Source organism: Strix uralensis, chromosome 22 (assembly GCF_047716275.1).
Source record: "Strix uralensis isolate ZFMK-TIS-50842 chromosome 22, bStrUra1, whole genome shotgun sequence".
Classification (NCBI taxonomy): Eukaryota; Metazoa; Chordata; class Aves; order Strigiformes; family Strigidae; genus Strix; species Strix uralensis.
In genome coordinates this window covers 6,558,223-6,574,598 of record NC_133993.1, presented here as the reverse complement: position 1 = coordinate 6,574,598, position 16,376 = coordinate 6,558,223, and the positions used below count along the sequence as shown (strand labels likewise).

The window sequence follows — 16,376 nt, the reverse complement described above, 5'->3', positions numbered from 1 at the left end:
AGCCACTAGCACCCAGGAGGACAGGGAGTGTGGGGATGGCCCCTGCCACCCCGTTTGGAAGTGACGTCCCCCCTGATGGGAAAGAAGCCAAAATCTGAAGCTTTTAGGAAGCCAAGAGCCACGTGGCTGCGCAGACACCCCCGCGGCCCCGCCGTCCCTGTCCCCGGCTGGTGGGGCTGGGGCGAAGGCCACCGAGGCAGGGGACACTGGGAGGGGGTCATGCAAGCCAGACCCTGCACCCATGGGGCTGAGGGGAGCCGTGGCCGGAGGAGCCACCCTGCGTCACGCCTGCAAAGGGGGAGCGGGGAGCGGGCCGGGAGGCAACCGCTCGCCAGGATCCGGCCTCGGCTCCGGCCCCCGCAGCCCGGCGCCCTGCCAGGCCCTTGGCCAGCAGCCTCCCGGCCCGGGACTCGCTGGGCGGCCGCCAAGCGCCGGCCGTGCCGAGCCACCCTCCCCGGTGCATGGCGGCCGCGGGCTCGGCGCGGTCCCCAAAGGCAGCACCCCTGGGTGCCCCAGCCAGGGGATGGGTGGGCACCCATCCCACCCCGGTTCACTCCACAGGACCACGGGCCCAGCCTCGGCCGGGGCCACGGGGACCCCTCCCTCCCATCCCCGACCCCTTTGCAAGAGCGGGGAGCCCCCAGCATCCCGCCAACCGCCGCGGTGACAACCGGCACGTCCGGGCCAGGAAAGCTGACAGCGAGGGGGGGGCCAGGAGCGGGTACGCATCGTGTGTCCCCCCCCACCCCTCAGCTTTGATTTCTGGAGCCCCCCCTGCCCTTCCCCCTCGGCCAGGAGCCGCGCAATGGTTTCAATTACGCTCTGAAAGGCGGTGGGGCCCTCTTTTCACGGCAGCCCGGGTTTCTCCTGCTCACAACAAAAGCTTAAGTTACAGGAAAGGGAGAGAAAGGGAGGGAGGACAGCGGAGGGGAAGGAGGCAGCCAGCAGAAAGCCCCTCGCCCCCCCAGAAAGGAGCGGGATGGGGGCGCTGGGCTGCCCGCCAGATCCCCCCATCTGCCCCTTCCTTGGCATGCTGCTTTGGGAAGGGCAGCCCCCCACCCACCGCCAAAATTTGGGGTGATTGCCTGTAGTTTCTTTCCCTGATGAGGGTCTCCGGTGTGTCCCAGCCCCCCCTCAGTGTGTCCTGGTGCCCTCCAGTGTGTCCCAGATCCCCCTGGCATGTTCTGAATCCCCCCAGCATGTCCCAGTCCTCCCCCAGCACATCCCAGTCCACCTCCCAGTGTGTCCCAGTTCCCCCCCAACATGTTCCAGATTCCCCCAGCATGTCCTGGATCCCCCAGTGTGTCCCAGTCCCACTCCCCCAGCGTGTCCCGACCCCCCCAGCTCCCTCCTCTGCCCTGGTTTTGGGGACAGAGGTGCCCTTCGCCATGGCCGTGGTTGGGGTGGGGGATGTGGGGCTGGGGTGGGGGGGCAGGGTACAGGATGTCCCCCACTACCCCTGGCTGGTCTGGGGACACCGGGGACACCCCTGGCTGTGCAGCGGCCTTGTGGGGCTGCAGGGTGCTGGCTTTGGCAGCACCCCAGGGTGGCCGTGGGCACCCCATGGGGCGGTGGCACCGCCTGGGTGACACCCAGGGACTGAGGGGGGTGGGGGGTGAGGCACCCCTGTTCTGGGGGGGTGGCCGGGACCCATGTGGGTGCCAGGGGGCCACGGGGCCTAATCCTGGCCCAGTGCACCCTAAAGCAGGACCTGGGGACAGTGGGGGACCCGCTGCAGCGTGTCAGGGGGGATGTGGGTCCCAGGTTGGGGGGATGTGGGGGGAGCACCTCCATGGGGGTGCGGAGACACGGGGGGGGCAGAGGACATGGGGGGCAGGGGACACCAGGGGTGTGCAGGGCACAGTGGGGTGCTGGGGACAAGGGGGGTGCAGGGGACACCGGGGGGGCCAGGGGACACCGGAGGTCCGGGGACACGGGGGGTGCCAGGGACACGGGGGGGCCAGGGAACACCGGGGGGTGCCGGGGACACCGGGAGGGACTTTTCCCCGCGGCCCCGTCCCGACCCCACGCCGCGGGGAGAGTTTTCACGGCGCGGAAAAAGTTTGCGGCGGGGGGTCCCGGCCCCCCCCCGCCGGTCCCGGCCCGGTGACCCCCGGGGGGGGGGGGGGGGCGGGGGGGGCTGGGCTCGGGGCGGGGGGGGGCGGGGCGGCCGCGCAGTTTGAATGTGATTGGTGGGGCGGGGGGGGCGGGGCCCGGCGGGGGCGGGGCGCGGGGGGGGGCCGCTCCGCCCGGCGGGGACGCGGCGCTGCCCCGCACAAAGGCGGCGGGAGCGTCCGGTGCGGCCGCTCCGCTCCCCCGGCACCCCCCGGACCCCCCCCCCCCCCCTTCCCCCGGCACCCCGCCAGCGCCACCGGCCCCCCGGGGCTCCGGGACCGGGAGCTGCGCCGCGGAGCACCGGGTCGGGGCAGCGGGGGCAGCGCTGCGGAGCACCGGGAGCGTCTGGTCCGGGCACCGGGAGCGTCTGGTCCGGGCACCGGGAGTCGTCCCGCCGCACAGGGTAGACGGGGACACCGGGAGCCGTCCAGGAGGGACCGGAACGTATCCAGAGTCACCGGGAGCCGTCCAGGAGGGACCGGAACGTATCCAGAGTCACCGGGAGTCGTCCAGGCAGCCCCGGGCACGGCAGATCCGGGCAGGAGGACCGGCCAGCCGGGCACCGGGCACGGTAAATCCGGGCGCAGCAGCTCGGGGCACCATGGGGGTGCTGCCCGCCCTGGCCTGGTGGCTGCTGGTGGGGCTGAGCGTGCTGGTGCCGTGCCGGAGCCAGCTGCACGGCGAGAAGGGCATCTCCATCCCCGACCACGGCTTCTGCCAGCCCATCTCCATCCCGCTCTGCACCGACATCGCCTACAACCAGACCATCATGCCCAACCTGCTGGGTCACACCAACCAGGAGGACGCGGGGTTGGAGGTCCACCAGTTCTACCCCCTGGTGAAGGTCCAGTGCTCGTTGGAGCTCAAGTTCTTCCTCTGCTCCATGTACGCGCCCGTCTGCACGGTGCTGGAGCAGGCCATCCCGCCCTGCCGCTCCATCTGCGAGCGGGCGCGCCAGGGCTGCGAAGCCCTCATGAATAAATTCGGTTTCCAATGGCCGGAGCGATTACGTTGCGAGAATTTCCCCCGGCACGGCGCCGAGCAGATCTGCGTGGGGCAGAACCATTCGGAGGACGGCGGCTCGCCGGCGTTGCTCACCAGTGCCACGCCGTTGGCCGGCCAGGGCACCCCGGGCGCCCCTCGTTACGCCACCCTCGACCACCCCTTCCACTGCCCGCGGGCGCTGAAGGTGCCCAGCTACCTCAACTACAAGTTCTTGGGCGAGAAGGACTGCGCGGCGCCCTGCGAGCCCACCCGGCCCGATGGCCACATGTTCTTCAACGAGGACGAGATCCGTTTCGCCCGTATCTGGATCCTCATCTGGTCCGTCTTGTGTTGTGCCTCCACCTTCTTCACCGTCACCACCTACCTGGTGGACATGCAGCGTTTCCGCTACCCCGAGCGACCCATCATCTTCCTCTCGGGGTGCTACACCATGGTGTCGGTGGCCTACATCGCCGGCTTCGTGCTGGAGGAGAGAGTGGTCTGCAACGAGCGTTTCCAGGAGGACGGCTACCGCACGGTGGTACAAGGCACCAAGAAGGAAGGTTGCACCATCCTCTTCATGATGCTCTACTTCTTCAGCATGGCCAGCTCGATCTGGTGGGTCATCCTCTCCCTCACCTGGTTCCTGGCAGCCGGCATGAAGTGGGGCCACGAGGCCATCGAGGCCAACTCCCAGTACTTCCACTTGGCCGCCTGGGCCGTGCCGGCCGTCAAGACCATCACCATCCTGGCCATGGGGCAGATCGACGGGGACCTGCTGAGCGGCGTCTGCTTCGTGGGCCTCAACAACATCGACCCTCTCCGGGGCTTTGTGTTGGCCCCGCTCTTCGTCTACCTCTTCATCGGTACCTCCTTCCTCCTGGCCGGCTTCGTCTCCCTCTTCCGCATCCGCACCATCATGAAACACGGCGGGACCAAAACGGAGAAGCTGGAGCGGCTGATGGTTCGCATCGGGGTCTTCAGCGTCCTCTACACCGTCCCGGCCACCATCGTCATCGCTTGCTATTTCTACGAGCAGGCTTTCCGCGAGCACTGGGAGCGCAGCTGGATCAGCCAGAACTGCAAGAGCTTGGCCATCCCCTGCCCGCTCCACTTCACCCCCCGCATGACCCCCGATTTCACCGTCTACATGATCAAGTATCTCATGACTCTCATCGTGGGCATCACCTCCGGCTTTTGGATATGGTCGGGTAAAACCCTGCACTCGTGGAGGAAGTTCTACACGCGACTCACCAACAGCAAGCAGGGCGAGACGACGGTGTGACCCCCCCGCCGAGCCCGGCCGCTGCTGCCGCCCTTTGGCTTGAATTTTGTTGGGGGGTTTTATTATATATTTTTTATTTTTAGATTTATTAACGTCTAAGGGGTGTCTCTCTTTCTCTCTGATTTTTTTTTTTTTTTTGTAATTAAACCTGTAAATAGCATTTGTAAATTTAATTATATATTTCTATTTAAAACATGAAAAAGCGGGGGAGAAGGAGAAAAGGGAGGGAAAAAAAAGAAAAGGGTGGGGGGAAAAAAGGAGAAAAGGGGGAAAGAGAGAAAAAGGAGAAAAGGGAGGGGGGAAAAGAAAAAAATGGAGAAAAGGGAGTGAAAAAAAGATTTAAAAGAAGGAGAAAAGGGAGGGGAAATAAAAGAGGGGAAAATAGGAGAAAAGAGAGTGAAAGAAAGGGGGAAAATAGGAGAAAAGGGAGGGAAAAAGAGGGGGGAAAAAGAAAAAGGAGGGGGAAAAGGAGAAAAGGGAGAGAAAAAGGAGATAAGAGGAAAACAGGGAGAGAGAAAAAGGAGAGAAAAAAGGGAGGGAGAAAAAATGGGGGGAAAGGGAGAAAAAAGGGGGGGGAGAAAAAAGGGGGGGAAAAGAGGAGAAAAAAGGGGGGGAAAAGAGGAGAAAAAAGGGGGGGAAAAGAGGAGAAAAAGGAATAAAAGCTGCCGAGACTGTGCGAGGGTTCCCGTCCCCCCTCTCCGCTCCCCGCGCTGGCTTCCCCCGCCCCGCGGAGCCGCCGGGGCTGTCGGCGTTGGCCGAGGGGCCGCGGCCCTGCGCGCTCCCTGCGCGCTCCCTGCGCGCTCCCTGCCCGCCCCCTGCCCGCTCCGGGCCGGCTCTCCCCGGGCACGAGCTGCTCCGCCGGCTCCTGGAAAAAGGGGCAAAAAAAAATTTTAAAAAACCCAATAAAAATCCCTCTCTCCTTTTGGAAGCTCCCCAAGAAAACGGATTTTTTATTGTCCCCCCCCCTTCGCTCGCTCCCAAAAGATGCTGTGACGGGGCTGTCGTGTCCCCCCCGGCCAGCCGGGGCTGGGGTCTCTGCCTGTACCCCCCCCCCAACTTGGCCACAGACTTTTCCTCCCAAATAACTTTTTAAACAGTCTTTTTGCAAATACAATCGAGTCAAACAAAATGCTAACTTATTCCTGAGGGCTTTTTTTTCCACCAAAAAAATCAAGAATTAAATGGGGGGGGGGGTCCCCATGGGTGCTGCCGGGCCCCCCACTTCCATCGCACCGTGGGGATGAGCCAGCATCTCCCTCCAGCTGGAACAAAGCGCTTGGCAGGGGGAAAAAATATCTACTTAACCCGAAAAATAAGGATTTTTTTGGTTTGTAGTGGGAGGGGGGGTGGTCTTTTGTGCCCCCCCGGAGGAAATAGCTCACATTTTCTATAGGATTAGGGGTTTTTGGCTGTGTGTGGGCCCCGATCCCGAGTCTCCGGAGCGAAGTGGGTCCCAGCTCTGGTTCGGTTTGTCGGGATTTGGGCGATGCTGGAGATGGGCTGTGGGGAGTTTCAGCTGGAGGGGGGCTGGCGCGGAGCTCGGGGAGGGGAAGGATGGATTTAATCAGCTGCATTTAATTGAAATTAAAAAAATACTCTTCCCAAAATGGAGAGGGAGACCTGGCTGGGGAAGTGCTGACCCCACTGGTGCCCCAAAACCAGCCCTGGGAAGCCCTGAAGTGTCTCATCTCCATCGTTTTGGGAGATTTTTGAATCCTCTGAGCACAAAGGGGGTTTGCAGGCAAATTGAGCCGTTCCCCTTTTTGCCAGCAAAGCCCCGGGACGATCCCAAAAGCCTCTTAAAAATCCCAATTCTCTGGCAAAGGGAAAAGCAGGAGCCGAAAGGGTTAAGGCAGCGCCTCTCCAGCACATTTTGGAAAGGAAAAACTCTTTGGATCCGGTTTAATTTTCCAGCGATGACTTGGAAGGGGGGAGAGAAGAGGGGGGAAACGTATCCAGGGTTTTTTTCCCCCCTCCCTGCTCCATGGTTTGGAGAAGCAGTTTGAGGGAGGGGCTGGGCTGGCTGGGACCCCCCCTGCCCCCCCCCAGCTTTGGTGGCTCTTGAAATGGGAATTAAAATGGGGTTGATTTTATTGCTGCCGATGTCTTTGCCTCCCTCCCGGGGGGGGGGGAAACCACGCTGGTGGTGCCGTTGGCAGGACGAGCCTCAGCCAAGGGGACTTGGGGACCCCCCCCTGCACCCCTCAACCCCCACGTGCACCCAGAGGTACCATCGCATGGGTGGGTTCACCCTCGCCATAGGGGATCCCAGGGCCGAATCCAGCCCTGGCGCTGGGTGCTCTGGCCTAGGGGTGCTGCCCCTCGGCTGGTTCTCGTTATGGGGCTGGAGGGTCCCGCTCCCCGAAAGGCAGATCCCACCCAAGGCCGCTTTGTTTTCCAGAGGCGAAGCGCGGATCGCCGGGGGACGGGGGGAATGTAAACTCTCCACCCAGGAATGCAGGAGCTGGGAGATGAATTTTTTTTAAAGGCTTCGGTGTCCCGGCTTTGGAAAACAGGGCTGGGATTACAGAGGCTGCACCCAGCGGCTGAGCTCTGGGGGTGCTGAGCACCCCGTGGGTGCTGCTGGGACCCACCCGGGGGTCTGTGTACGTGTCCCCCTTCCCCAGCCCCACAGGCTCCTGCAACGTCTGTTGGGGTTTGGAGCTGGAATTGGTGGAGTTGGGCTGGATCCTGTCCCGGCAGCAGCCGTGTGGCTCAGCCCAGGGCCTTTCAGAAGTCTTGGGGGGGGGGGGAGTTGGAGGTTTTTTTGGAGGTTTTTGGTTCTCGGGGCTGTGGGGAAGGAGCTGGAGGGTGTCAGCAAGCAACGGTCAGTGTGTCCCTCCCTCTGTCCTCTGGTCTGTCACCCCGGGGATGGGTCACCCTGGGTCAGGCTAACCCTGGGGACAGGTCACCCTGGGACCAGCTAATCTTGGGGAGGGGTCCAGGTCACCCTGGGGAAGGGTCACCCCAGGTCTGGGACACCCTGGGGATGGGTCGCTCCATGTCCAGGTCACCCTGGGGACAGGTCACCCCCGGTCTGGCTAACCCAGAGAATGTGTCCCACCAGGACCAGCTAACCCCAGGGCCAGGGGACAGGGGCGAGGGGCCAGGGGCCAGGGACCTCCTCACTGCCCAGGCTGAGCCCCAGCCCTCCCAGGCTGGTGACTCCCATCCTCCTCTGCCTCTTTTAAGCCAAGAGAAGAGGGAGCAAACGCCGGTGGCGTGTCCCGCTGTGTCCCCCCGCCCGGCCGTGCTGGGGGTCCTTTGATGTCCCCTAATGAGCCCCGCTCTGTTTTCACAGCTGCCCAATGCGGCAGAAGTCAATTAAAGTGCACCCTGGCCCCTCCCACCCCGGCAAACACCCACCCTGCCTGGCCCCAGAGCACCCACAACTCGTCACACCAGTGTCCAGGGAGGCTCACAGGGCTTGTGCCGACAGGGACAGGGGGGTCCCCAGGAGAAGCAGCCATGGGCAGGTCAGCTGTGGGGCTCTGACCGGGCAAGGAGAAGGCCCTGGGGGCAAAACCAGTGCAGGGAAAGGGGTGCTGGAGAAAGGAACTGGTGTCACTGGGAGAAGGATGGGTCATGGGATGTCCCCAGCGCTGGCTGTCTCAGTGCTCCTGTCCCTCAGGCCATGGTCACTCCTGTCCCCTGGACCAGGGGCTCCCCATCCCCTGGCCACAAGTTCTCCTGCCCCCACATCCATGGGCTCTCCTGTCCCCTGTTCCCCAGGAGGGGCAGTCCTGTCCCCATGGCCCTCAGGCTCCCCTGTCCCCCAGGCTGTCCCACCCACTGTCCCCCGGGGACTCCCCCCCTTTGTTCCGTGGGGACCCGTCCCACCAGCTCAGCCCCAGGGTGACAATTCCCTCAGAGCAGCAGGGTCCACCCCCCCCCACCCCCCCTCCCTTGCCACTGTCCCCTCTCGTCCTGTGTCCCCAGGAGTGACACGGGTGGGTGGCAGAGGAAGGTGACGGGGAGCAGGGAGGTGACGAGGGACGTCTCACATGTCCCCACCAACCATTTCTGTTAGGCCTTAACGTCGTGACAGGTCCCGGGGCCTCAGTGGGGACATCGCTGGCTGTCCCCAACTTGCAGGCAGCTGCCTGCTCACAGCTCCATGTACCTTAACCTCCACGAGTATGAAGCCAGCAGGAATCTGAGACCAACAGGAACCAGCACCCATGGGTGCTGTAGACAGGGTGGGCCCCCCTCTGGGTGTTCCCGGCCCCCCGGCCCTGTTGTCCCCCCCCCGGCCACAGGCACTGGAGCAGGATCTCGCCGAGGCCGGCAGAGCCCTGGCTGGACGCCAGGAGGACAGGCGGCCGCGCCGGCTAAATTCGGCTCCTCGCTGCACCGCTCTTAAAGGAGACGAAGCTGCCAGAAAGCAGCATGTGCCCCCCCGGCAATTAGGGATGTCCCTAATGAGGGCTGGGTTTCCCAAGGCAGATGGAGAATCCTCCCTCCATCCCACCACCCTGCCCTGGTGGTGTGGGATGGGTGGATGTGGGACCCGTCTCCATCCCACCGCCCTACCTCCGCCCATTCCCAGAGTCCTTCCTTCAGAACGGGGGACACGTGGATGTGGTGCCCCATCTTCATCCCAGCATCCCTCCTGGAGAACCGGGGAAGGATGGGAGTGGGATGGGTGGGCATGGGACCTCATCTCCATCCCAGCACCCCACACAGAACATGGGATGGATGGACATGGGATGGATGGACATGGGATGGGTGGGCAGGGACCCCTCTCCATCCTGGTGTGCCTCCTGGAGAACATCCCAGCACCCCAACATCCCTCCTGGAGAGCAGGGGATGGATGGGAGTGGGATGGGTGGGCAGGGACCCCTCTCCATCCTGGTGTACCTCCTGGAGAACATGGGATGGATGGACATGGGATGGGTGGGCGTGGGACCCCGTCTCCATCCCAGTATTCCTCCTGGAGAATGGGGGAAGGATGGAAGTGGGATGGGGGGTCATGGGACCCTGTCTCCATCCCAGCACCCCACACAGAACATGGGATGGATGGACACGGGATGGGTGGGCAGGGACCCCTCTCCATCCTGGTGTGCCTCCTGGAGAACATCCCAGCACCCCAACATCCCTCCTGGAGAGCAGGGGATGGATGGGAGTGGGATGGGTGGGCAGGGACCCCTCTCCATCCTGGTGTACCTCCTGGAGAACGCGGGACGGGTGGCAATGGAACCCCATTTCCATCCCAACACCCCTCCTGGCGAACGGGCGATGGGTGGGAGTGGGGTGGGAACGGGACCCCGTCTCCATCCCGAGGTACCTCCTGGAGAACGTGGGAGGGGTGAGCGTGGTCCCCCACCTCCACCCCACGCCCCCTCCGGAGAACACGGTTCCCCCCCCCCCGGGGCTGCCCCGTCCCACCCCCGACCCACGGTGACCCCCCCTCCCCGCCCCTGCGGGGCCCACCCGTGGGGCTGCCCCACGGCCACGCGGTTCCGGCGCAGCTGGCCCGGGCCGGGGGGGAGGGAATGGGGGGGCCGGGGGGAGGAATCCGGCCTGGCCCGGGCGGGGGGCGGCTCCGGAGGCGGCGGCGCCTCTGACTGCGGGGAATGTTTTTGCAGCTGGAGTCGATTAGGGGCGGCTGCGGCGCCTGATGCATCCCGGCCCCGGGGCGGGGGCGTGCGGGGGGAGCGGGGGGGGGCAAGGGGAGCGAGAGGGGCTGGGGGGGTGTGTGTGCAAGGGGGAGTGCAAGGGAGGGGGGTGTGCACGGGGGGAGCACGGGGGGGTGTAGGGGAGGAGTGAGAGGGGGAGTGCGGGGGGGTGGGGGGTGTGTGCAAGGGGGGAGCGAAAGGGGGTGGGGGGGTGTGTGTAACGGGGAGTGCAAGGGTGGGGGTGTGCAAGGGGGAGCACTGGGAGGTGGGGGAGTGCAAGGGAGGGGGGTGTGCAAGGGGAATGCGGGGGGGGTGCGAGGGGGAGTGTGGGGGGGTAGGGGGGTGCAAAGGGGTAGGGGGAGTGTGTGTGCAAGGGGGAGCACGGGGGGAGCGGAGGTGTGCAAGGGAGGAGGGAGGGTGGGAGTGTGTGTGCAAGGGGGAATGCAAAGAGAGAGATGTGTGCAAGGGGGGGAGATTGTGTGTGCAAAGGGGGGTGTGGGGGTGTGCAAGGGGGAGCGCAAGCGAGGGGGGGTGTCCCAAGGGGAGTGTGTGTGCACAAGGGAGGGGAGTGTGCTCAAGGGGGTGTGAAAGGGGGAGCGGATGGGTGTGCAAGGGAGTGTGGAAGGGGGAGAGTGTGTGTGCAAAGGAAGAGCGTGCAAGGGGGTGTGCAGGGGGTGTGTGGAAGGGGTAGTGTGTGTGTGCAAAGGGTGTGTGTGCAAGGGAGGGGCATATGTGCACAAAGGGGTGTGTGAGGGGGGATGTGCAAGGAGTGGGAGGGGGAGAGTGTGTATGTGCAAAGAGGGGGTGTGCAAGGAGGTTGCGTGCACCAGGGAGCACGTCTGTGTGCAGAGGGGAGTGAGGGTGCATGGGGTGTGCAAAGGGGGTGCATACTGGGGGGTGCAAGGGGGAGAGTGTCTGTGCAAGGCGGGTGTGGAAGAGGAGTACGTGTGTGTGCACAGATGGGTGTACAAACGGGATCGGGTGTGTGCAACAGGATTGTGCATGCAAGGGGGAGGCACTTGAGTGTGCAAGGAGGGGTGAATGGAAGTGTGAGCGTGTGTGCAAGGGGGACCGTGTGTGTAAGGGGAGCTACACGCCACGAAGAGCAAGTGTGTGTGAAAGGGGAAGGCATCAGTGCACGTGTATGTGCACGAGGGAGCACGTGTGAGCGTGCAGCGGGGCGGGTGTGCGAGGGGTGTGTGGAGGGGTGTGAGGGGAGCGTATGCACTTGAGAAACGTGTGGAGGGGTGTGCACACGTGTGCAAGGAGGGGATGCACGCACCACAGACGTGCTTGTGAGCGGGTGTGCAAATGGGTGTGTGCAGCAGGGAAGGCCCCGGGGATGTGGGGGGCTGAGCACATCTCCCATGGGCTGCATGTGGGGCGGCCACGCGTGTGCAAGGCCACGCGTGTGCTCGGGGTGCCTGGGGCTCCCCGTGCCCCCGGAGCTCCCCCGCAGGGACCCCCACACATGTGCACACGTGTGTGTCAGCGTCACCACCCGCCAGCCCCGGGGCAGTGTAACGAGCTGGCCCGTTCTCAGCCTTTCCCCCCCCCCACGGCGGCAGCACCCCCCATGGCCTCCAGCTCTGACACAGCCCCGCCGCTGCCGGCCGAGCCGCAGCAAATACAGGGCTGAGGAGGAGGAGGAGGAGGAGGAAGAGGGATGGGGGGCCCCCAGCTACGTGCCAGGGCAGCGGTGGCACGGTGAGCCCCGGTCACGGGCACAGGGGACACGCAGCAAGCAGGGGCCTGGTGTGGGGGTGTTGTCACCCCCGGGCTTGGCACTGGTGAGGCCGCACCTCGGTGAGTGGGTTCAGGTTTGGGCCCCTCACTCCAAAAAGGCCGTTGAATGACTCGAGCGTGTCCAGAGAAGGGCAACGGAGCTGGTGCAGGGTCTGGAGCACAGGTCTGATGGGGAGCGGCTGAGGGAACTGGGGGGGTTTAGTCTGGAGAAGAGGAGGCTGAGGGGAGACCTCCTGGCCCTCTGCAACTCCCTGAAAGGAGGGTGCAGAGAGGGGGGAGGAGTCTCTTGAGCCAAGGAACCAGCGGCAGGACAAGAGGGAATGGCCTCAAGCTGCGCCAGGGCAGGGTCAGACTGGCTCTTAGGAAGGATTTCTTTGCAGAAGGGGTTGTTGGGCGTTGGAATGGGCTGCCCAGGGCAGGGGGGGAGTCCCCATCCCTGGAGGGGTTGAAGAGTCGGGTTGACCCAGCGCTGAGGGATCTGGTGGAGTTGGGAACGGTCAGGGGGAGGTTCATGGTGGGGCTGGAGGAGCTTCAAGGGCTTTTCCAACCTGGATGATTCTGGGATTCTGTGAATGGAGCAGATGTTCACGCGTGTGTTCACACAGGGGCCTGCACATGCACACACACGTGTGGGCACTGTGCTGCATGCACACAGCTCTGTGTTGGTGTGCACCCGCCTGCCTGAGCACGTCTGGGCACACCGGGACAGGCACACGCAGAGGCACAGGTGTGCACAAGCACACCCAAGCACAGACGCACACACGAGTGCACGTATGCACACGTATGCACGTGGAGCACACACAGACACTGGAGGTCTCCCCTGTGATGGAGGCTCCTTCAAGGTAGAGATTCCCCCCATGATAGGGGTTTCCCCTATGACAGAGGGTGTCCCCCTGATGGAGGTTCCCCCATGACGAGGGTTCCCCCCACAATGGAGGTTTCCCTGATGGATGTTTCCCCACAACATGAGGTTCCCCCATGATGGAGGTTTCTCCCACAATGAAGGTTCACCCCATAATGGAGTTTTCCCCAAAATTAAGGTTCCCCCCATGATGGAGGTTCTCCTGTGGTGGAGGTCCCCCCACAATGGAGATTCCCCCAAAATTAAGGTTCCCCCCGTGATGGAGGCTCTCCTGTGGTGGAGGTTCCCCCACAATGGAGATTCCCCCAAAATTAAGGTTCCCCCATGATGGAGGTTCCCCCATGATGGAGGTTCACCCCACAATGGAGATTCCCCCAAAACTAAGATGTCCCCCATGACGGAGGTTCCCCCATGACGGAGGTTCCCCCATGACGGAGGTTCCCCACAATGGAGGTTCACCCCACAATGGAGATTCCCCCAAAATTAAGGTTCCCCCCGTGATGGAGGCTCTCCTGTGGTGGAGGTTCCCCCACAATGGAGGTTCCCCCATGATGGAGGTTCCCCACCATGAAGTTTCCCCCCATAACTTTTCCAAACGATGGCGATTCCCCCCACAGGAGGTTCCTCGTGGTGGAGGTTTCCCTGATGCTGGAGCCCCTCCAGGGTGAAGAGGTTCCCCCACACCAGCCCAGGGCCCTCGCGATGGCCCCAAGGCCCATGTTGGGCCTCTCCTGGAGCCCCCAGCGGCAGCCGGCCTGTCTGAGGGTCCCTGGGCACCCACGGGTGCACACGTGTGTCGTGTACACAGGGGAGCACCGTGCACACGCAGGGACGCAGGTGTGCACGCACGCATCGCGTACACCACACGGCACCCCCCGTGCACGCGTGGTACAGGTATGTACAACACATGCACATGTGTGTGCGCTCAGTGCGCACCCCCCGTGCACACACACGCACTCACACGTGCTTAAAAACACACGCGTGTGCACACATGCCAGGTTGGGGTACACCCCCCCCCCCCGCACGTTTGTACCCCCCCAGACACACACACAGTGCACAGAGCTGCGCACACCCGGAGCACACAGACACACACAGACACACGCAAAGCACACACATGTGCATGCATGCGTCACACATGTACGCACACACATGCACAAATCCGGGCACGGACACCCCACACACACATGCACATGCACTGCACGTGTGCACACACATGCACATCTCACACCCGTGCATGCACGCACCATGCACATGCCATGCACAGATCATGCACTGGGTACAGACCATGGACAGACCATGGACACACCATGGACACATGATGGACATGCCATGGACACACAATGGACACGTCATGGACATGCCATGGACATGCCATGGACATGCCATGCATACACCATGGACACGCCATGGACACGCCATGGACATGCCATGGACACACAATGGACACACAATGGACACACCATGGACATGCCATGGAACCACCAAGCACACACCATGGACATGCCATGCACACACCATGGACACACCATGCACATGCCATGCACACACCATGCACACGCCATGGACACACCATGCACACACCATGCACACACCATGCACACGCCATGGACATGCCATGGACATGCCATGCACATGCCATGGACACACCATGCACACACCAGGCACATGCCATGCACACACCATGGACACGTCATGCACATGCCATGGACACACCATGTACATGCCATGCACACACCATGGTCACGCCATGCACATGCCATTTACACACCATGCACACGCCATGCACACACGTGCGCCCACACCAGCACCCCTGGGCACACCCCACCTCCACACCCGGGCTCCCACCGAGGCCAAATCCAGCCGTGGGTCCTGCGCTGGCCCGTGGGCCTGTGGGGTGAGGGACATGGTCGCCCCGGGCCTGCGCTCGCAGGGTGCCAGGGTGGGCCCCCCCTCCCCTGCCGCGGTGGGTGCTGGGGCTCCTGCTCCACCCCAGCAGGTTTTAGGGTGCTCTCGGGTGCGTGTGAGGCCGCCGGGTGCTGCCTGACCCCCTGCGCTGGTGGGCGGCTCTGCACCCCCACGGGCACCCACCGCCTGGCACCCTGCACCCTGCACTGCACCCTCACACTGCACCTGCACTGCACTGCACTGCACCCTGCACTGCACCTGCACTGCACCTGCACTGCACTGCACTGCACCCTGCACTGCACCCTGCACTGCACCTGCACTGCACTGCACTGCACCCTGCACTGCACCCTGCACTGCACCTGCACTGCACTCTCACACTGCACCCTGCACTGCACCCTGCACTGCACCTGCACTGCACCTTCACACTGCACCTGCACTGCACCTGCACTGCACCTTCACACTGCACCCTGCACTGCACCTGCACTGCACCCTCACACTGCACCCTCACACTGCACCCTGCACTGCACTGCACTGCACTTGCACTGCACCTTCACACTGCACCCTGCAATGCATCCTCACACTGCACCCTCACACTGCACCCTCACACTGCACTGCACTGCACCTGCACTGCACCCTCACACTGCACCCTGCACTGCACCTGCACTGCACCCTCACACTGCACCCTCACACTGCCCCCTCACACTGCCCCCCGCACTGCCCAGCTGCCTTGCACCCCTGCACTGCGCACACGTGCTCCTCTGCACACTCCCACACCCGCGTGTTCAAACACTGCCCGCACACTGCACACACACGTGCACACGTGCAAGCGCACACGCACGCGCACCCATGTCTGCACAGACTCGCGCGTGCGCGCACACACACACACCCCCTCCAGGCCAGCCCCAGGGTCATCCCCACTCAGGAGCGCTGACCCTTATGTTCACTCTGGTCCCTACTGATGGGCAGACAGAATGCTCACAGTAAGTAAAGCCACACGTGGGGAAGGGGAGGGGCTTAACAGCCACTAGGGCTGTCCCTGCCCTGTCTGGGGACCAGAGGAGCCACCGCCAAGGGGACCCCCGGGGTGACCCCTCCTCACTGCCCAGCCCGATCCCCAGAATCCAGCTCTGATTACTCAGCCTGAGCCCAGGGCAAGAGGGTTCCCAGGGCTGGGGTAGGGGGGGACATGGCACCCTCAAAATGGAAACTTGGGAGCAACCCCTGCCTCCTGTGGGACCGTGTCCCCCTGTCCCCAGGGCCACCCATCAGAGGGCACCCCAAAACCCAGCATCACCCCGAGCAGGGTTTAACCCCTGCACTGCCAGGGCACTGGCGCTACCTGAATCACACTCCCTATTTCCACCAATTTTACCCCAAAACAGCTGATTCAGGTTGAACAAAACATTCCCTTGGCCCAAACCACCACTTTTTATTAACTATTATTATTCTCAAGGCAGGGAAAGAACTCACCCTCCAGCACAGCGAAGCGCCCCGCTCGCCTTCGTCTCCCTCCTCGGTGGGTGCAGGCAGATGCACCCCCCCTGTCCCATGGGAGCCGGGGCAAGGAAAGGGCCGGCTGGGACGGACGGACAGACGGACAGATCACAGGCGGCGCGGCAGCACGGTGCCTTGGCCTGCACCACCCTCTGCCGCCACGCCCGCCCGCACCCACCGGGGTTCAAGGGTGAACGTGGTTTGTCTTTTTTTTGCAAACTGTGGTTCAAACCCCATTTCATGCTCTTTTTTTGGGGGGTGGATGAATTAAATGTGGTGGCTGGTTTAAGAACTGGGGGGGGGCTGGCTGGGATGCTGCCTGGCACATGTGGGGTTTCCCAGCCGTGGACCCTGATGCTTCACCCAC

General features: G+C 63.4%; 1 protein-coding gene across 1 annotated transcript; it reads left to right on the top strand.

Annotated features, from left to right (window-relative positions):
* Positions 1-2,291: 2,291 nt before the first annotated feature.
* On the top strand, positions 2,292-4,544 carry FZD2 (frizzled class receptor 2). The gene has a single exon (XM_074891759.1). The coding sequence runs from the start codon at positions 2,717-2,719 to the stop codon at positions 4,382-4,384; it is 1,668 nt and encodes a 555-aa protein (XP_074747860.1). The 5' UTR covers positions 2,292-2,716; the 3' UTR covers positions 4,385-4,544.
* The last annotated feature ends 11,832 nt before the right edge of the window (positions 4,545-16,376 follow it).

What these genes read in the sequence shown, in the direction of transcription:
- FZD2 (XM_074891759.1), top strand. Translation starts at nt 2,717, where the DNA reads ATGGGGGTGCTGCCCGCCCTGGCCTGGTGGCTGCTGGTGGGGCTGAGC.